General features: G+C 30.5%; 1 protein-coding gene across 1 annotated transcript in view; it reads left to right on the top strand.

Moving 5' to 3' along the window:
* Positions 1–23458, top strand: part of LOC121130410 (two pore potassium channel protein sup-9-like) — a 79926-nt gene that overhangs the window by 53521 nt on the left and 2947 nt on the right. Inside the window, 1 exon segment of the mRNA XM_040726167.2 lies at positions 174–415. Coding sequence (XP_040582101.1) covers positions 174–415 — 242 coding nt within the window.

Genomic DNA, 23458 nt, shown 5'->3' with positions numbered 1-23458 from the left:
ATTGTTGGTAAACTATAGTTGACTATTGTCAAACTGTCTACAATTGGTAAACGCATTTATTAGTTGCATCTTTCTATGAGGCCCTTTTGATATTTTTTATTTTATACTTCTTCAAAGAAAAAAAAAGTCGAGATATAATTTGATTTTCTAACTACTTTTTTTTATTCTCGAAGGTTGGACATACTTCAATGCGATTTACTATTGCTTCGTAACTCTTACAACGATAGGATTTGGAGATCTTGTAGCACTCCAACAAGACAATGCCTTGGAAACAAAACCAGAGTACGTGACCTTTGCTCTCTTTTTTATTATGTTTGGTCTCGCAATCATTGCTGCGTCCCTTAATCTCATGGTCCTCAAATTCATGATGCTCAATACTGAGGACGAGAAACGTGATGAGCAAGAAGCAATTCAGGTAAGTGACTGCCTGTTGGCCTATCTTATCATCCATGTGTAATTTTCTCCTGTGTTTATGCGTCTATCCTTTTTTTCCCCTTCATTTTTTTGTGAAAGCAATATCATTTATCACATAAATCACTATATTTATTTATAAATATTTAAACAAAATAACTTTTGGAAACGTGTATTCGGTAATGTGGGGAAAAATAAACAATAAACAATAAATCATGTGAATAATTTGTTGATACTTATATAAAATGTACTCATAATATATACAAGGTACATCAACATATCATCCATATTTATAATGCGTGGCAATTCTGTACTATACAAGTATAGATTCATTTTAGAGGCAAGATTGTAGAGTAATTTTAAAAATACAGTCAGTTTCTGTTATAGGTTGGAATGGTGAGAAACGTGCGTTTCCCGTCGAACATAAAATTTTCCAAAAATGTTTTGACTGATTATTTTATCAAATTAAACTAACTCTTGTTCAACTCTTGATCTTTTTAAAAGTGCATTTATTAAAGATTAGTTTTTACCTTCAATTTATATATAAATAATACAATTTCTTCGATTCCTTTTCATAATTTAAAATTTGCAAAATTATTAAAGTGCAAATTACTCCATGGTCAATTAAGCTAAACCTTATACATTTTAAACTGAGGCCCCCTTTATTACGAGTTTTCGGATCTTCTACTGGAACTTGGGCCACTATGCGCCCTGTGTATAAGGTATCTCTGTTTGTATCTAAAATAATTTCCTTGGCCAAATTTCCTAGCAATGCTCCACGTTTTCATTGCGTGTTACTGCAATGATCCTGTAAAGAAAAGAATCGAAACTGAAGACCGGAACCGACACTAATAAAGCTGAACTGAGAACGAAACCATTGAAATGAAAGAACTGAGACCTGGACCGATAGAACCGCTGAACCTGAGCCGGGCACAACCTTGCAAATACCTAATGATTTAATTCACTAATCATGTGCAGTTCCGAAATGAAATATGTTGCAAATTAAATTTTGCACATTTCTTATAAATATCCTTTTTTAATCAAAAATTATTTAAATAGAAACAAAAATATGAAAAAAATGCACCAGCTATTAAAACACAGAAGTTCAGTTTATTCAGTACCTATCAGATATGATTTTTAAAACTGTGTAAGACAAAAACTTTAAATGTCAACTACTATTATGAAACAAAAATAATTTTTTTTCTGATTTATGCAACTTGTTCTATTTTCTTATGTTGCCGTATCATGTAGAATTATAAATATTAAAAAATGCATATTAAAGAAAGCTTTAAAGTTTAAACTTTAATTTCCTCCCTAACATAATTTTCTTACAGGTTAATTTCCACATATTTACTCAGCACAACTGTGAAGTTATATAAAAAAAATGAATATCGGAAAGTTTTAAACTTTATTATAGGAATAAAAGCATTTTTATGGTAGAGGTGATATTTTACTAAAGATTTTTAAATTTTTTTTATAAACAGTCTTTTTTTCTTTAGGCAACAATATATTTCGATGACATTAAGACATTTATTAATTTTTACCCAAATAATTATTAATCAATTAAACCAAATATTAAATTAAGTATTCACAGATTAAATTTATAAAGACCTTTAAATAAATATTTGATTAACATTCTAATTACCCGGATGTCACACGACAGAAACAATTTATTCCGTCAAATAAACAATTTATTATTTCTACTAATAAAATATTATGTCACGAACAAATATGATTTAAACTTTTATTATCAAAATTAAGTGCCCTACAGACCCCTTTAGTTTAACCAATACTCTTTCATATATATAAAAAAAGATTTTTGTTTGGTTAACCTTTCCTGTGTTCGGATTAGTGTTGTCACGATACCAATTACTTCGTACCGATTTCGGTACGAAAATTAGTGTCCATACTCTTCAATACTTTGCGACAGAAAATATAAAATAAAAATGTATTTACGGGCAATCCACAAATAGTTGGACATAAAGCCGGCTTTATCGATTGAGGAACTCTATACAAAACGGATTGCAGAGGACTAGTTATGGATAGTGTTAGGATAGTAAATAATAACTAAGGTCAGGCCCAGTTTTTGCATGAACGATACCTGGAGCAAAGAAAAAAATAATACGGGGCACTCAGTGGATACAAGAGCTTAATGTCGGACTAGATTATAGTTTATAGACGTCCAAATGTTGATATCTTGATATCTTAGAAAGGGGGGGGGGAAGAGACAAATTAAAAAAAAATGTAAAGTGTAATAAAAAGAAATCCATTATTTTTAAAGCATTTATTTCCCCTAATGTTTGTCTCCCTTGACAATTAATACCGTACTACCATGACGGTAACACTTCACTATTTCCATTATTTTATCCACATTTTCAACAATAGGCCTTTCAGAGCTATTTTTTGAAATGCAAAATTACTGCAACAGAATCAACGAAACCAAAATTGTGCTTGATTGGTTGTTACAGTATCAAGACTATAAACACTTTGCTTGTGACCATCTTTGACGCATGCTCCAACAAACTTGAGTCATACAATCAGAAAACGAAATAAAACATTTTTTAATATGAAATTAAATATTTCTAACACCCATCCAGCGTAAGTCAATCACACTTATACAGCGCGAGATACACATTACTAAAGTTATTTATTGGAAAAAGAATGGATTTGTACGCATATTATTAAATACAATTTTATTCTTGTTCTTTATATATACAAATATAAGTGAGTTACGTCATCGTTAGTTCAATATTTATGGGACATAATAGTCCTAAAACGATACAGTTCTGATACTTATTCAGTGTAGTACCGTTTTGAATCAATCAATACCAACAGTACTAATTAACAATTTTACCAAATGAACGATTTGTGGAATGGAAAATATACAATTTTCTTTTTTGTTAAATAAAAGCCTGACTAAAAGCCATCAAAGAATACGAAATTATTTTCTAGAAAGATGTAAGGAGAAAATATCTCTATAAAGCTTTTTATATAGTCTTATAGCTTCAAGAGTATGTGCTTATTAGCATTCCTAGCTTCCTCTTTACAGATAAAAAAACTAGAATGGACACTCTTTAGAGCGCAAACCTGCAACTATACACCAATTTAAGCTCTGTACTTTAATATGTTCATGGTCGTTTATGTGTTACATTGTCTTTGCCTTTGACATCTGAAATTGTAATTCCCTTTTATATATAATATTCTTACTAAGTTAGATCAAAATGTAGATGTTGCTTTTCTCTTGATCCGTGTGACTAACAAAGAGAAACAAAAACATAGCCTCGGCTCAACTTGGTTGGCAGAGCTACAAACTACATTTCAATATTTCTTATGCTCGAAGAAGATGTAAAGGTATATCAAACTACCCTAGTTCCCATAGATAGGGCTATTATTCATGAGAATATCCCAATAAACTTGTATGAATAAATTAACTTATAGGCATATGTAATAGGGCAAATTGCGCAAGCTTGGCAGTGTATGAAATTATATTAAATAAGAAATTTAAGTAATGCATCGATTCTTATTAATTATATCGTTGTTTTTCTCATTGAAATTCGATCTATTATAAATTAACTTTGTATTTCAATATTGTTTTGTCATTAAAAGTCAACTCGAGTAGATAAATTTAAAAAAGAAAGGAATAGATAAAGCAACAACAAATGCCTACTCAAACTTTGAAAACAATGTAAATACTTAGAGTGTACTGTCTCCGGGGCATCCACAGGGTGTAGGCTGTAAGAGTTGTAGACTCCCCAACTCTCCCAAATAAGAACATATAATATTTAAATTATTTTTCCAAAAAAATTAATAATTGCCATTTAATTATTCTATTATAATCCAAAAAATTCAATTTGCTGTAAATAACTTTGAATTATTCTCAAATCAAAGAATACTTTAAATTTTTTGTAAAAAAATTTAATATTAGAAATATAATTTTTTTACAAAAAATTTTAATCAAAAAGTTAAGTTTTTGTAAACAGTAGTAGATTTTTGAAATTTTTTATTAAATATATATATATTTTTTTCTTTATAGCTGTGAATGTTTGAAATTTTTAATTTGATTTTTAATTTCCCAAATATTTTATTTTTTTAAAATAGGTGTGGATTTTTGATTTATTTTTCTGAAAAATTTAAACTTTTAAATTTTTTTGACTACACCCTAAATATAAGCTTACGGACGCTACTGATTATGTATGGAATCAATCAAAATTTTAGAAATCCATGAAATTGGTAAAGAGTTGTATTTAAAAATTTCACTAGGATTTTTACGATTTTGTCGTCATTATTTTTAATTTTTAATTTTTGAAATTCAAAAAAATTAGTAATTGAAAATTAATTCTTGGATTAGTGTCTCGAAGAGTTAGTTAATCATAAAAAGATTTTTGTCCTTTCAAGAATAATAGCTAATTTTTGGGACACACATCACAACATACAACAGCAGTGTAATTAAGAAAGAGTTTATATTTATATTAGTGATGTGATGATTAATCAGAATGGTAGAATGGGGTGTTTTTTCTGGAATCAGAATCAGTATCGGCATCGGGAAAATAATGTTTATTTTGCGATTCCAATTCTTATTTATTAATGAAATTGAATTAATTATTACTTTTTTAAGTTTTGGAAAAAAAAAAAAAAAAAAAAACCCCTCTCCAATTTGATGTACCCATAACGACTTCTGTTCAAGACCGACAGATTTTGACGTCATAAAGAATAATAATGGTATGTTAACACAATATAATGATAGAAATTATATGACTAATAGTAATACTCTTTCACCTTACTATTAAAAAGCGTCAAACATCAGTTGGAAAAGCGTTTTGGTTAACCTTGTATTTCCATTAACCTTGAATGACATCCCCCCTTATCCCACTTCACTGATTTTCTCTATCAATAAAATAAATATCTTATGTACCTCAACTTATCAATAATGAAATGTAATGATTACTTTTTTTACATGAAAAATAATTATTATTAGAATTAGTTGCTACATATTTTTTTTTTTTTGAAACTTCTTTTTTCCTTCAAGGATAAATAATGAAGTTTTATTGTACTAAAGACTGTATATTAATACAACTATATGTATTGCTATACATCAATAATTTGTATGTAAGCTCTATGAAATAAATGTGGTTACATCAGAACTCTAGTTGGGCTGGATATTGTTAATATTTTATCATTTAAGAAAATAATGTATGACATGTTTTATGCGTTAATGGAAAAATAATTTAAAACTAACTTATATATGTGAATAGCTGGGATTTTATAAATTTTAAATATTTCAATTTTTTTCCTCAAAAAAGTTTAATTTTATCAAATTTTAAACAGCACCGCCATCATATTTCTGTGCACCAAAACCCCTTCTTATATCCTAGATTACACCACACCCTTGGGCTATTGGCTGATAGCCCCCAGGCAGGTTAACCTTTTTTGCCGCCCCTTCGTTGAGTACCAAAGTTGTGCAGATGAAGTACTGGGCCTCAAGGTAGTTCAACAGCACCGCCACCGTATTTCCGAGTGACGATAATCCCTTATTATATGCTAGAATACACCTTCAACCACGGGTTGTGGGCTGTTGGTTCATGACACAGGTTAAATTCTTCCATACCGCTTCCTTGAGCATCAAAAGAACTCTTTTAATATTCAAAATACACCTTGGCCCTCAAGCTGTACAAGTAAAATACTAAAAAATGCTATTTTAAGGCCATCATGGACTGAAATGCGAAAAAAATGGTTACCAGAACCGTTTTTTTAGACTTAAGAACCTACATAAAAAAATTATACAAAATCCATCCATTGGACAAATATAAACACTCACTTACACACATTTAACTAATCATTTTATACGTCATTACATAACATAATCATCATGCAATAACATATATGTATTTCCAATTATATTGCTACTTAAACAACTTTTTGGGATGGTGGGAGAAAGAAAATTGCTCTTTGCCTGGCGTTATCATTAGAGTTGAATAAAATATGACCTGCCGTTTAATAAAAATAAAATAAAATAACTGAAAAATTACATTGTAACTCTGATGATTTATATAATGTTTGGGAGGAGAGGAGCTTAACTGTCATCCCGTTTTATTAAATCAGTTGGAAGCAGCTGTGAGATGGCATAAAAGTCCAACTCCGTATCTAGTAAGGATATAGAAGGGAATATCTCCGATGTATATCCTGAATTCTACTTCAAGTCTGACAAGGACTTAGACTTTGTAACTCTGAAACCAACTCTTAGTTTTACTTTCCGTCATTTATGAGCAAACACATTCGTTGTAACATTTTATAGTTTATACGCAAATATGTTCTCTCCTCAAGAATAAATGTAATGAAAACAGCTTTAGAAAATAAAAATACATATAGTAAGTAGTACAAGTAGTAACAACAAAAATCCGTTCCCTCTTCCATTCTAGTATTATTTATCTTTGTTAATTACAGATTACTCACTGATAACTCAAAAACAAATCTTGACTGTTATTTTTCGTATTTCACTAAGAAGTTATTATTTTATACTTATATGCTTCTTTTTCAGAAATTTAATATGAATGATAACGGCTTTAGAAAAAAAAATCCGGTTAAGTTGCAACTACAAAAAGAGCAGAAACCAAAGGGCAAATCTATTAGAGTTGATTGTTTGAAAGTCATTTTCGTGTTGTATAGCTTAAAAGTTAATACTAAATGTTGGTTTTAGCCCGTAGGCATTCAAAAACTTGAACTCTGTTAATTGAATAATAAAAAATAATAATAATAATGGTAATCAAGCTTCTAGATTATGCTTACTCATTTATGTCTAGGGATGACACTTTTGTCGAACGTAAGAAGAATAAAATTGTAATGTTTCTCTTCAAAAATCCCATCGCTAATAATCACAGAAGTCAAATTATTAATAATAATATATTAAAGAGACTATTACAGACCTATCTGACTTTAAGGTTATCATTTTCTCCATTTTGATATATATGCCGCCTCTTTCCTTAGAGTTTTTTTAGCATCTGACCAATCAGCAAAGATTGTTCAATGGGATGAATTTAAGTCCAACTGGGACGTGTTCTGAAGATATACTTTAAAAACAATATTTTCCTTCTATTTGGAGCCAAATTATTTACATTGTACAATAGATGGTTCATTTTGGGGAGATTTGATCAACACTTTCATATTATGAAAAGGGGAAAAGTTGTGTATGGGTATAATAATAATTGATGTAAAAAAACTTTTTTTTAGTTGACTTTTGCTCTTTTTTCCATGTTAAAGATGAAAGAGGCCAATCAAGATAAGATAATTGATAATTTCAACTTATTTCCTTTTTAAATCCATGAGCTATGTAATCTGGCATCACCATGATTCATTTTTTGACAGTTATGGAAATAATTTTTAAAAAAAAGTAGTACCAACTGGTTTTCCTTTTTAAATCATAAAGCTGTATATTTTATCTACAAAAGTATTATCACTACTAATATTACATACATAAAAAGTAGTGAAATATTAAGAGATATTGACGTAACTGGCTAACTAATACTAACATTTCTTAACGCATAAATGGGTTTTTTTGCACATATGGAACGTACCAATAACGCCCTTTTTATATAATATTTGAAGAAAATATGTGAAACTGCAACTTTTTTTAAAGCCTGCAGTAATCATATTGGAAAGTATGGTATGATATATCATTCATTAGTAAACACGCTAGGTAGACAATTATTAATTTGAAGAAAAAAATTCCAAAAATCATTATGTTACTTCAATAAATGTTTTTCACTTGCTAAAATGATTTTTAAGTCAAAAAAATAAACAAATGAAGTATATAATAGCAAAAAGAACAAGTCATAAAGAACAAAAAACTTGCAATTATTTCGTATCCCTTTGTGGTTCATTTTTAGTTAATTAAGAATTGCTGCACAGCATTAAAAAGAGATTTAATCCGCCCCGCCCCTTCTTACTCTTTTTAAACTCCTTTGTGCATGACAAAGCATTTGGAAGGCTGTAAAAACGGATTTCATATTAGTACATTGTACAAACATTAACATATATGCTATATAATAAAAACCATATAATTGGATTTATTTAACTACCATATAAAAAAAACTCCCTCTGACATAAAATGTCAAACTAACTATTAATTTATATACAGGACTGTCCAAAAGCTTTAAGGCTTAAATATTTGCTGCCTAATATTTTGTTCTAAAGTATTCTATCTAGAATTTGATTGGTTGTAATGCAATCTGAGTTCAATCCTTCTATTGTCCTAACGACGAATGTGATATTTGTATTACTCGAGATGTATCATCTAAGACAAACAATCGAATGAAAACAAGTGAATCACAGCATCAAATATTTCAGATTTTGAGATGTTCAGTTAGTCTTACTTCTGCAATATAAAACATAAAAAAGATGCAAGAGACTGGAGATAATAAGCCAAGAATTGGATACCCTAGGTCAGCTAGTAATCTGGAAACGCCTTGTAAATTGAAGAAAAAATTTATAGGAACCCCTAAAGAGCAATGGCTAAAATTGCAAAGAAGATTAATTTGTCAAGGACTTTGATGAGTGGGATCATCTATAAGGATCTAGGATGGTTTCTATCAAGTTTTGTTACGGCAAGTATGCCACAGATCGAATCGTTTTGAAAGAAGTCAAATTTATTAGAGTTTTCATTAAGAGATGGTTTGTTGTTTTTTTGAACAAGAAGGAATTATATCTGGATCAAAAATTCAACCAACAAAACGACTGAATCTTGACCTCCTCATCAAAAAGGGGTATCCTTAGACATCCGAACGGTTCCAAAGTGGATTAATAGTAATTTTCTCATGATTTGGGCAGGGGTTTAAAGTATAGGAGAATAACTGCCTTTGGTTTTTATCCTGGATGGTCTCCATATTAAGACGGTGGATTTCATTTCATACGTTTTCAAGGTTGCAGTCCTTCCATGGCTTGAGGCCAACTCATTCAAAACGGCAAAGGTGATCTTTCAAACCTCCAATACATACCAGAATTCAATGCCGAGATTGTCAAGTCTATGTATGCTCTCGCCCCCCACCCTTCAAGTCCAAATCTTAATCTTTACACCCCTTTTCACAACAATCTCGTCACATAGAAGTAGTTGATAAAAAGGGCCAATATATAAAATTAAAGGTCATTATTTGTCTAAATCCTTTCTTGTACTATTTTACTCTACGACCAACCTATAACTGGATTAATAAAAATTAAAGAAGTTTAAGACTTATGATCATCCTTGTATATATATTTTGTCTATTTATTATAAAAGAAACATATGTGTTCCTCTCCCGACTCTATATATTCCTATGAACAAAAGGCTTTTAGACAACAACAAAGGCACGTAAGTGAATTATTAAAAATGCAAAAAGAAAAAAGAAAGAGATATCAAATACATCTCTTGAAAAGTAATGATAAAGTATAGTTTTTTATTTAATATAACTGATGTGAGAAGAACCCCTTCATAATACAAATACGTTCTTAAAAAATCAATTATCTTTTGACAATCTCTTTAGGGTGGCGTTAATGTACTGGAGTTGTAAATTGTAAGCAAAAAAACAAAAAACAATCAAAAATTGTATCACTGACAATTTGATGAATATTAGAGAGAAGAGCAGTTCAGTTGTCATAACGTTTCAATATATCATATGCAAACAGCCTTGAGTCCCAGTAAATTAACATGGGTTCTACTCCTTATATAGTAGTGATGGGTAGTGTTGTATCGGTCCATATTTACTCGGTCCAGTCATAAGGGTGGTTTTATCTGTATTTGGGACCGGTATGTAACTATAAGACCTTGGATTAATATCGATGGTTTTTTAACCAAATAAGATGGATGAGATATGAATTAAAAGCATTGCACATATCTTGCAAAAAAGATTCATTTTTTCATTATAAAGCAAAAAAAAAAATTATATTTTTACTATGTTATTATATTGTGTTTTATTATATAACAGAATAATTAAAAAAGTAAAAACGTCACAAGGGATCGTAAAATAAGACTGAATGGGACCGGACTGAACTAAACTATAATCCTTAGTCCAAAATAAGGACTGAAACAACATTAGTGAAAGGACAATTTCAGAAAATTACGAATTACAAGGCTGATTCAAATAAAAATTCCCGATTCTGACATTAAATATCACTAAACTTTGAATTTTTGACTTTTTGGGCAAAACGAGCAAACAAAATAGCGCTAAAATTTTGAAAATAAACTCAAAAATATCAAAATTAAGTAATTTGTATTTAAAGAAATATGATTTTTTTTGGTCATTTGTGTTTTTTATTTATTTTCAATAATTTATTGATAAATTTGCTATATTATATTGACGAATCAAGATTTTAGAAAAAAATTATTGCATTTATTTCTACATTTGATACCTAATGGTAGTTTGAAACATACTTAAAGACTGTTCAACGTCCAAATTAGTATTTGAAGCTGGCAAGATCTTTAGGAGTGTTGCTAGACGGAGGCATCTTATCATCATTATAACTGATTATTCATCCAGCCCTTTGCATTAATGGAAGATCAGGATTTTTTTGAATGAATAAGTTATTTTTGTCTTAATTATTGCCATTTCTTTTCAATGATTGTTTTAATCCTTTTTTTCGGCTTATGAATGTATATCAAGAGAGTTATTCTTGAATTTTCCTTATATTTATAGATTTGTGGTAGCTTTGGGTAAAAATGACAAATTAGCTTTGATGAAAGGCTTCCAAGGGCTGGTTCTTGAAGGTCTTTTCGGCAATTTTCTTTAACTGTTCAGATTAGGCTATGTAGTTAATGGTAGCCTTGAACCATTACTCATAACAGATACAAGTTAAATTTCACAATATTCAACCAGAGTGAAGAAAAATTTGGTGGAAAAGTTTTCCTTCTTTCTTGCAAGATACAAGGGAGATTATTCAATAATAATTTTGCTACTAATTTACCCTTCCCCTCATTGGATGTTGTTGAAATCTTGATTCCTCACCTATCCAAATCAAAAACCTTACTTCATCATATACATATGTAGTTTTGCCTCCAAAAAGATATAGTGTGTTTTCTTTTATTTTCTCTCCTAATGAAAGAAGCTTTTTGAAGTTGGATTTTCCCTCCAAAAATATAATCAAAGAATCACCAAAGTTAGGTTAGACAAAAATCCTTAGTCTATTTATAACTCTGCTAACGGGTTTATAGACTATTTTACATCTTAACCTATTTTTAATGACATAAAACTATCTTCTAAAATAAAAATCTGTGTTTTTTAAAGGGATATTTTTGAACTCTTGGTGAGAAACTGACTGACTGTTTTGGCCATGTTTTTATGAAAAATCAATTGTTTTCTTATTATTACACTTCTTAAACTAAATTTACACTTTTTAGGTTTGCATCACTGGAAGATAATCATAAGTAAGAAATGAGCATTTTCTGTTTTGTTTAATGATCCATTAGCTAAATTGCATACATTAAAATTTTTGAGACAAAATATTGTCAAACTGTTCAAATCAAGGATTCCACAACTGATGTATCAAATATGTCACGTAGCTAAAACTTATCAAGACATATAATTCATTTTGAAATAAATGACTATATCCATACTCAAATAACTTATTTTTGTTCTTCAACAACTAAAAAACAATATTGCTATACATAACCGAACAAAAGACGTGAGAAGATTTGACTTCAACAAAACTTTTTCTTATAATTGGATTATTTATAGAAAGGATGGCTGAAAATCGATTATAAGCATTTATAATGAATCGGGGAAAAAAAAAATTGACTGGAGTACGTTAATTGGTTTTCTGTTAGATTTTTTTAAAACTCTCTTCAAATTTACTCAAAAGTATAAACAACCAAAAAATCAAAATTTGTAAAAAAACAAAAAACTTCTATAAGGTATTGTCATTACTAAATCCGCAAGAATTTACAAGAGAAGTCAAAGGGGAACGCTTTTTGCTTTTGCTCAACTTACCCAGAGCTGGTTTAATTTATACTTGCCAAATTTTACCAGAATATACCTACATAAAGGGATCGAAGATAAAATTCGCGCCCTCTTTTGGTGTCTCTAGAACCAATTGTCGTCGTCTTATCATTTTTTTTATCTTGCGTAATATACAGACAAGACACATTTATTCTGTCTAATTTCGTCCCAATGGAAGAACTACGATGTCAATCCTCAATTTTACTCCGAGCCAAACAAGAACTTACGTTTGGATCTCCTCAGCATTACTCTCCGTCATTAATGACCAAACACATTCTTGGTTACACTTTATAGTTTATACACATATTATGACGTTTCATTAAATTAGCTGTTGCATCTATGAGATGAATGAAATAAACGCGAACCCCACTTTGTACCTAGGAATGATATAGGCAGGAGTTAGTCTGATATCGATCCTCAATTCTAATCCAATTATAACAAGGCCTTACACATATAACTCCTCAGAGTAACCCTCCTTTCATTTATGAGTAAACTCATTCACTTGATATTTTCTACGCATTCTCTCCTCAAAAATGAACGAATGATGAGAACTGCTTTAAAAAACAAACATATATTCTTTTCCATTATAGTATTCTTTTCATTTATATTAATTATAGAGCAATGCCCAGCAATAAAGATGGGAAATATTCAATACACGAGGAAGGTAGCCTCAACATGGAGCCCAAGATGATCAAGGTCGTTATCCATAGAGATTTGGGCCTCATTTCCTTGTATGAAGACGAAGGTACCTCCTCAACCAAAAGTGAAAGAAGAAGAGACTCGAGAAGTGTAAGAAAATCTAGCCAAATACAGAGACTTCAAACCTCTCGGCTATTGCTGGTGGGGTTTCATCGAGAGGAAGACTAATGCCACTCCTCACACCAATAAGAACTCCCTCAAAGATTCCATCGACAAGGAGTGGATAGACTCCCCTGAACAGAATATCAAGAAGAAGTGAACAAGCTATATGGGCAGAATGGAGGCTGTCAATGAGGCCATTGGATATCGTATTGAATGATAAAGCTTCAGTACTACATTTCTACGTATCCAAAAACAGTGTATTACAAAATCCTACAAAAAAAAAAAAAAATACCCCAAACTTAATTCAACATTTTTGCCTCCCCACTCTGCATGTATATATATATATTTATTTTACTCATGCCCTATTGCCATTTAAACGTGGTGAATTTAGATTTATAGATGGTCAAGAAAAATGGTCTATTACAATCGCGTCCTATCACCCTTTTTTACGACCTTTTTTTTCTTCTACCTTATTCCTTTCTACTCCCTCAATGAATAAACATTATTTTGTTTGTTGTATACTTTGCATCATTTGGAGCACGTACTTATGTAGATAAATGTTTAAAAATGTAGAAAATTGTATCAACAGGCATTTAATTATGTACTTGCTGATATTATGTTTACATGTATCATGGCGTTACAATTCAATTATACTTTTTATCGAATGCTTTAGAGGTTTTTTATTATCTACACAAATATATGCCATAAACGATACAGTTAAGAGCAAGCAATGCCTTCTTTGTATCTATCTATTTGAGTGCTTTTTCAGAAATATCAGAACATAAACAATTATAAAGGTTTCTGACTAAGGTCACATATTGCGTAATAAACCGTAGGTTTATTCTCCATCTTAACTTTAGAACAAATGGAAATACATAATTCAATTGGATTTTTCGGGGAGGTTTTGCGTCTACCAAGTGCCATTATAGATATTGTGTGTCTGTTTGTATGTTAATTCAATAATTTGTTAGTAAATCACCTTGATTAGGGGAAAAGTTGCATATAGACTTTTATAAAACTTGCTACAAAGATTTAAATATGGTCGCAGTAAGATACCATTATATTTTGAGATGTCAAGTTTAAGATAAGACTGAACAAAAAAAATAAAAAATAATCGACTATAACTTTGGATCAAATTGAGATACATCACTCAATTTGATTTCAGGAGGAGTTTTCGTGCTCTACTGAGTACCCACTGTAGTTTAATATTATTTTGTTGAATAAGATCAAAATTAGTATTAAAATAAATCAGATTCATAGCCCCAAAATATTTATAACCACTTTTTTTGTCATACTAACAATAAGATTTAGATTTCATTGCTTGTAAAAGATTATTTTGAAAATAATAATTGAAGTTTGCTTCAAAGCAATTCGTCCAATATTACTAGTCTCCCTTTCCAACTAGTTGATGAGTCTCTTTGATTAGGTATTTTGGAGGAGGGTTTATTGCTTTAGGGGTTATTAAGCATATTTATAAGGATTTGTGTTGTGTTTCACTTTGAGACCGAGTAATTTTTGTAGGCTGAAAAGATTGATAATTTATCATCACTATATATTATATTATAAAACAAGTTAAAAGTGTTATAACATTTTTATAGACCTTAAGGCTGAAGTACTTTTATGTGTTGTACCTATTTTGATGTCTAATAGTTGACTATTTTCCAAAATATGAATGAAAAAAGGATTGTTATTGTTGGTTTTCACTTAATTGTTTAGTGCCCCAAAATGGACAGTATCAAAAATGTGACCTTACGTTCGATACAAAAAGGAGTTGATAGTTATAACTTGAATCCAATACTAAATTATTTTTATTTGCGTTGTTGTGGAATAACATCAATTGACATTTAATAAAATGAATGAAAATGAATGAATTAATTAATTGATATCTAGAATGAAGTAAAATATTTTGTAATCCTTAGACATGTCATATTCACTCATTAAAGGGGCACTTGATTACTAGATTCCTCCTTGTATAATGCAATTACAAAAATTGTTATATTTCAAAAAATATAATGAAATTTGGATAATTGAATTCATAAATACAATCATGGGACAACTTATTTACTTTTGCAAGCAATATAGCAGGCTTTTGCCTAAATGATCCGTTTTAGTCTGGCTCATGACTTTGCACAGCAGTTCTTTACAAAGGTCGGCTATACGATGGCTTAAGCAGTGTTGATGATGGCATTCAGTTAGTTTTTTATTGTTTATCGGACTCCCAAAAGCTTCCCCTTGATGTGCTCAAAAATACCAAAGTCCAGGTGTAACACTTAGGCCTGTGGGGAGGCCAAGAGTTTTGTTTTTCTAGTATGTTGAGGAGGATTTTGCACCAGCTCACACACTTAACTCGATCCAAAGGCCTTAAAAGGAGTTCTTTTGTAGGAATTAAGGTTAAAGTATTGCTTCAACAAGTTGCGTATAGTGATATAGTTCCTGTCAGATTCACGAGGAAGGGCATTGATAGTCACCTTGCCTCTTCTACCTTTAATGGTGTCTTTAACTGCCTCCATCAATTCTTTTGGCCTTTATTTGGATCTTGTGAAGATTTTGGTGAGCCTTTTGCAGTCACGCGGTACACAGTAGAGCGGCTACAACCAAGTATTTAGAGATCTCTGATGGTGATTTTCCACGCGCGGATAGCTCCAAAATTGCAGCTCTGCGTTGCTCCATGTTTTTAGTTATGACGTTCTTATATCTGGGTTGACTTTGCTTATTTTTTCTTCACAGTGTCTTTAGACATTTGTTTATAATAAATAAATTGATTTAAACATCGAAACATAACAAAAAAGACAAAGAAGTGCCATTTAAAAAAGTGTTGCATAATAGACAAAGGGACCCTTGTTTAGCGTATTCATTAATTATTTATATTAGTAGGTATATATAGTAAGACAGCTGCTTTATTTCAATACTCATTCATTCTAAGTCTTTCCAAAACTCACTACGGTCATTTTAAAGATTTTTGGTATATTTTAGTATACGGTTGAGGTCATTGATATAGGATATGCTTCGAAATATATTCCACCATCTTGGTGTAAGAAGGAATCGTGGTTATTGTCAAATAAACATATAAAACACCAAACATCAAATAGGGCATGAGTGTTATTTACTTATATTTGTTTGTAAACAAAGCGACAGTGTCATCTGTTGTGAAAATAATACTACAACTCCCTGAATGATAATTTTATTTTATAAAAAATAAGATATGCATGTTACTCACATAAAATGCTCTTCCAAAATTATTCTGAACTTGGGCAATTTTTTAAGCATCAAGTTACAGACCGTCACCCACCTACCTCTCACCGCTGCTTGCTGATGATCTAATACCACGTCATAACAGCTAAGCTGCTCTCCTTTCAAATATTTTTCAAATTTTCAGGACATGTTTATGCATTACTGATCGTTTTGCATACCAAATCAATGTATACTTTAAATACAAACATTCATACCTTTTCATTTCAAAAATATGTAGTGATTACTCTACCGTTTATAAAGAAATGAACAAAATCAATCATGTTCCATATGCCTTTTTTTATGCATAACGTAATTTGGTATTTATTTTTGATATACAACTAGCAATACTCTTTAATTGATACTCAAGTTTTATAAAGTAAACAAAAAAAAAAAAACACTGAAAAAACTCGGCTTGTGTACATAAAATGTGTATATTAACTTGATACTTGTCCAAACCTGGGATTCCCCATTTTTATTTTTAAGCACATTATCTATATACAGGGTGCAGAAGCTATCTATGCCTCCATTTTGGCACACTCTCTTAGGCAAACACGGGTACATAGGCGACGGATTTTTTTTGTTAGATAGCTAGTTAAAACTTACACCAGTTATAAAAAAAATCGAATTAATTGACAAGGCCTTACATGTGGCAGCAGAACTCAGTTCCCTGCCACACCTAGAAAAACAAATTATCAAATATCTACAAGACAATTTTGACAACCTCATCTCACTAGACTTTTGGCCTCCAGACTCACATGATCTGAATTCAATGTATCTTTTTGTTTGGGTTTATATTCGAACAACAAACCAACCAAACCCCCTGGAACACCAAATACGAACTTATTGGTCGGATCAAGAAAGAATTACATGATTTGTATTGGAACCAAGTGGCAAAGACCTGCTCGTGCTTCTAAAGAATCTAAATCTAAAGAATGAATTATCTTTTCCTCAGCTGTTGTCATAATAATTTGACTCCTGTGTAATTAACCACCTGCTACTACATTTAATTATATACAAAACGTGATTGAACATTCCTGGGTCCTAATAAAAGACGGAGAGTCACCTTGAGGACATATAATTGTAAGTTCTTGTTGGACTCATAGTGGAATTGAGGATCGCCATCAGAGTTATTCTTACTTCTGTCCTTCTCCTCCCTTTCTTGTTACAGATATTAGGTGATCGAATGATACGTCACGACAGCAAAACTGCTCTACTCTATAAAATTCTCTAAATTGTCAGGGTTACTATGCTATGTTCCTTTTTTAACATGCTGACAAATACACACGATTTCCATCACTAATCATATTTTTTGCTCCGCCGTCTCCTCTCACTCTTACAAAAATACCATCTTTACTAACGGGAAATGAATTATTACTTATCAGGGAAGGTTATCAAATTTTATTTGACAAATTTTAAATAACTCTTTTGTTCTAAAATGATTCTTTACTGATATGTTTTTTGCGTGCAAAAAGTGTTAGGGAGAGTACAAGTATTCAAGCAAGGAATGAGTTTTAAATCGAGTAACGATTATAGCCCGTAATTCCTAGAGTGTTTATTTTAGAAACTCGAACAAACATGAGTCGTAAAATTCAGCTTGCAGCACAAAACTAGTTTTTATATTCTTAAGTATACAACTACTTTGTAAACACAAACAAAGATTCTGACAAAAAAGTTACTTACAGTCATATATCAGATGTTTCAAACATATAAATAAATGTTTTACATTATTATGAATAATTGATTAAATTGTAACGTGTAAATGAGGTATACTTGGAGATTTGGAGTATAACTAATTAGCCTAATATGTATAGTTGTATCATCTATAATACGAGAGTGCTCTGAAAAGTTTCGGACCTAATACAGACACAAGTCATTTTTTCTGAATTTTTATTTTTCAACAGTCTCCTTGTAACTTCTCCTAGGAATGCTTACCTCTTTGTTCCCGTCAAAATATTACTCAGCGTTTTTCTCTACAAAATCATTGCTCACGAAGGTGATTGCATCATCATTTGACGAAAGTCTTTGCAGTCTACCTACTGTTAGGATTGTATTTTGTTTGGGTGTATAATAGTGTATCCAAGTTTTATCTACAGTAATTAAGCAGGACCATAACTCTGATTTATTGTGCTAAACTGCACCACCAAAGCAATACTCGATTTTGAACATTATCCATGAAGTTGTACATATGTTAGGGACGTCTGTAGTGTCTATACATATATATAGATACTTTTTTTTAGGGGCGGGGATCTTGGTTTTATAATTGTTTTTGAAAAAAAATTTAAAGATGATAATTTTTTGGAAAAAAATTTAAAAAACTAAATTTTTAATCAAAAATTCAGTATTTTAAATTTTTCGAAAATTCTTTCAAAAATCCACAGCTATTTACAAAAAATTAGATTTTATAAAAAACTTCATAAATCTACAGCTACTAACAGAAAATTAATTTTTTTCGAAATAAAAAAATCCAAAATATACTGTCGTTCACAAAAAATTTAAGCAAGACTCAATTGTGTACATTTTCACAAAATGACTCCTTAAACTAATTCAAACGACTGTGACATAATAATTGTGCCTCCAAAATTTGGTGTGTAACCATCAACAAATGCTGAATAGATATATTCTAGCTCTAACTTACGAGTGCTGCCATCATCGCATCAAGGTTGGAAACTTTTCAGACCATCCTTGTACATATGGTATGTGGTTTTAGGTATGTGCAAAATATAGAAACTGAAAGCTAATATGTTCACCATGACAATTTGAAGAATGCTTTAACGTCGAGAAGCAGATGAAAAAGTTGAAATAGTGAGTCAAATTACTATTAGGGAAGTTTTTAAGGATATTGACATATCGGTTGGCTCGTGCCATGAAATTTTCGAACGTTTTAGGCGTGAAACGAGCGTCACCGAAGTTTGCGAAACTGCTTAATTGCGTCCAAAATTATCGTCGCATGAGAATCGATCTTGAGATGTTGTATGGATTTGGATAATATATATATTTGTTTTTAATAAGCAGCTTTGTATATTTTTTTGTCTGAACATGATGAATAGAAAATATACTAATTTTCAAGAAATGGCTATTAGATATTTTGCAAATATATTCATTTTATTTTCTTTTTTAAGAGACAAATAATCATTTTCATTATTTTAAAATACTAGGTTGTGTTATTGTAAGTATGAACTTATTCAGTTATTTAGTAATGAATAAACAAACTTTCAACAACTTTCAGCATAGATGTGAAAATTCAAAGGGTGTCTGGTTTGCTCTACACCCAAGTAACTGTTGAGAATATCACGAAGGTTATAGGGTGCTCTCAGAGATTTGATTACAAGATTGAAAGTATAGTGGGCTCATGTCAGAGCCTTGAGAGGTCCCCTGATAGCGTTAGAACCTGGAAAATCAGTATCATTGAGGACGTGAACAATGTGATCACCAGATGTCCGGCAGTGTGGATTACAATGCATGCCAAGTCGCTCAATGTTATTTAGGATTTATTTGAAGGATTTTGGAACGTGTTTTATGTAGGACGACCTTGCAACTACGTTAAATAGTAACCAAGACCAACTGGGTAAAGAGAGGTCATAAATATTGATTTGGTTAAAGCGTAATGGATAAAAGCTTGTATCTGTTCAAAAATTGTTCTTCTCTCGACTATTTCATTTTTCCTTGCAAAAGTTAATCCTTATCAAAAAGAAAACGATTTTACCTCGAACACTGTATAAAAGTAAATTTTATGAAAACCTTCCTTTTCATACCTGAATTCACCCTTGAATATTTCTACGTGTTTGAAAAAAGAATATGACGAATCAGAACAAAATTCTTATGAAAGAAAAAAAAAGAAAAAACTGTAAATCAAATATTTACCAGAGATAGAATCAGGACTATAATGAGTATGAAACCAGTATTTAAAGGCGAGTAACATAAAATCAAAACTAATCCTTGGCTGTAACATATACAATAATTAAAATAATTTTTGAAATACTCAGTACAGTTAATTTCTTACTCGACTTTCAAATATAAAAATTAAAGTCAAAGCTTTGAAAAAATCGATGAATTCAATGACTTAATAAAAAAATCATATTTTAGAATGAAATTTGTTGCCAAGTTGTATATTGTATATTTAAAAGAGAAAACAAAAAATTGACGTGGTAACCCTGACAATTTGAAGAATATTTGCAATGAAAGCTGCATAGCTGCTATGACGCTTTATAAGATTAGCTACGAACACCTATATAAGGAAAGGAATTCACAAAAAATAGGCTCTGTATCCAACAGAATCATGGCAGACATTACTCCTTAATAGATGTTAATTCTACTCAAAGAGCAGGAAGGACTTACACTTATAACCCACCAACAAATCATCAATATTACTCTTGAACATTCATCAGTATAGATGAAAAAAATATATTCCACCGGTATGTTTAAAAAAAAATAAAGAAAAACGAAAATGAACTTGGTAACCCTGATAGTTTGAAGAATGTTTGGGAGAAGAGAAGCATAGCTGTTATGACGTTTCATTCAATTAGCTGCGAGCGGCTGTGAAATAAACACAAGCTGCTCGTATCCAGCAACAATATAGGCAGGATTTACTCCAATTTCTTTCTTCAAAACTCCTCCGAGTCCAACAAAGACTTGCACTTATAAATCCTCACACGCCCTCAGTATTACTTTTCATCTTTCACTCACTAGTGATTACTTAGTTTATACTTATAAGTTATATGTTCTCTCTTCAAAAATATGAAAATAATGACAGAAGCTTTGGGAAATAATAAATATGTATTCAGGTAGCAACTCCAAAAAGCTGGCCCGTGTCATATATTATGTGTATGAGCACTCACACCATGTACTTAAAAATTATCTCCTCAAAAATTAAAGAACGATGATAATAGCTTTGCAAAATAGAAACACGTGATAAAATGTTAAGAGTTCACAACTTTACGTATAAATGACCAAGGAATGATTTATTAATCTCGCTTCTGAAGATGCTTATGCTATAAGAGGATGAGAGTTCTCAATAATCTTTTATTTACAGGTTTCCCCCATGTTATGTACTTCAATTTCCAAGATTATCAGATAATCGAAATTGTACTGTACTTGAAATATAAGAAAAATATAGGATCTTCTTTCCTTCCTTCATTTAATGGTGACTTTCTTATATATATATTTTTTTGTTATCTTTACTTAAGTGAAAAAGGATATTTTTTATGTATTTACTATTACTAATTCTTGTTCTATGTTTAGTAGATTTAATATAATAATATATGTATCTAGATTAAGAGATTTTTTGATTTTCTGTACATTATTTTCAAGGAATCCAATTACATAAATTTGTATCTCACTTTGCGCTTTATCGAGAAGTATTTTTATAAATACTTCAATATATCTTTAATTGTGCTATTAACATTATCTGAAATATTGACATGTCTTGTTCAGTAAATGTAAACAATCGTATGCTAAGAATAATGGCCAAAATTACTATGCTATAGATTTCAAGTATATAAAGTATTTTGAAGGCCATTTCCTAGAATCCATACTGAATTTAATTATATCGTACTTCCGGATATCTCGAATATAAGAGGATAGTCCTTTTCGTTATAAAAGTAATTACTACTCTTACTCATCACTTTTTTTTTCTTTTTATCCAAATATTTTTCTGTTAAGAGTTTAATTTTCTTTTTTTCCCTTGTTAAAGCATATCAAAAGCCAAGAAGCATAGTCGATTTTTTTTTTTTTGCCCCTTTCATCAGATGTAGAGAGTGGGGACCAAAACTTGCAGTAGTATTTAATTAAAACTTCATCTCCGTCTTTTTTTAATTAAGAGCTTTTATTATTTAACCAAACGACAGCTGAAACAAAAATTAACAAGTTTTTATCCCATTTCTCCAAATGTAAAAATATGCAACCTACAACAACGAGGTAACGCATGTACAATCTCCTCCACGACAGGGCTAGTGCCCAGAAAGCTGCAGTGACTATTAACATCTTAATCCACACTGCGTACAACCTCAATAAGCCCATCATGCCAAGAAGAACAGCTTCTGATGTAGATTAGGATTTGCTCCCAGGTGCCATCATGACAACGTACTATCCAATAGACACGGCTTTCATCGTCAAAAGATGGCAATCTATTCGCCGGCTTGTCGAGACTGTTATTGCATGTAAAGGAGGACATATTGAATACAAAATATAACTAAATATCATATCTAAGCATGTCTCAAATTAGTTTTGAGTTTTTTTTTTCTTGATTCTAAAAAAAATCTCGTTTTTCGTAATAGTACAAGATTTAGGAACGTATCCTTTAGTGCAACGACAAAGTATAAGTAGAAAATCAATTAGACATGGCTAATATATCGGATCTAAATCTGAAAGCCTATAAGTTGGCCAAAATATCCAAATTATTTGTATGGGGGAAAGCAGCTAAAAATTATGATATTTGCTATGATAGTTTATATGATAATAATAAAAAAGGAGTGAACGGAAGATAAATCATAACAATATTAGATTTTGGTATCAACAAAATATAATTTTTGATTACATTAGTTGAAATATTATAATATCATTTTCGGTAAAGACTTCATTGAAATATTATTTATTTTCAACGAACTTTTTTTACTAAAAATGTACTCATTAACTTTGATGAGATTAAGTGTCATATATGGGCTAAAATCTGATATTACATTTGTAGCAATTAATTGAAAAAAAAGGAAATAGACAAGTTTTTAGATCCAGTAAACCATTAACCAACATGGGATAAAACAAGATGTTCTTAAATTATTACAACTAAGGGCATAATTTCATAAAATTAATTATGATCGTATTGTTTCTAAAATGAAACTATCAAATATTTTGTTTTGATTTTATTAGATTATTGTATCTAAAGGAAATGAATCTGTTGGCAAGAAAAGCAAAACAATCTAATACATCTAATCATTTGTGAAATATCAGATGCAATCGAAAAATAATTTTCTAATTATATTGGATTGGAAAATATTTTGACATCAGCGAATGTCTACATTAAATTTGGTATTTTTGTTGAAAAATCGTACTAAAAATGTCTAATT

This window comes from Lepeophtheirus salmonis, chromosome Z (genome assembly GCF_016086655.4).
Source record: "Lepeophtheirus salmonis chromosome Z, UVic_Lsal_1.4, whole genome shotgun sequence".
Lineage (NCBI taxonomy): Eukaryota > Metazoa > Arthropoda > Copepoda > Siphonostomatoida > Caligidae > Lepeophtheirus > Lepeophtheirus salmonis.
Note: the sequence above shows the minus strand (reverse complement) of the source record. Positions and strands in the feature narration are given on the sequence as shown.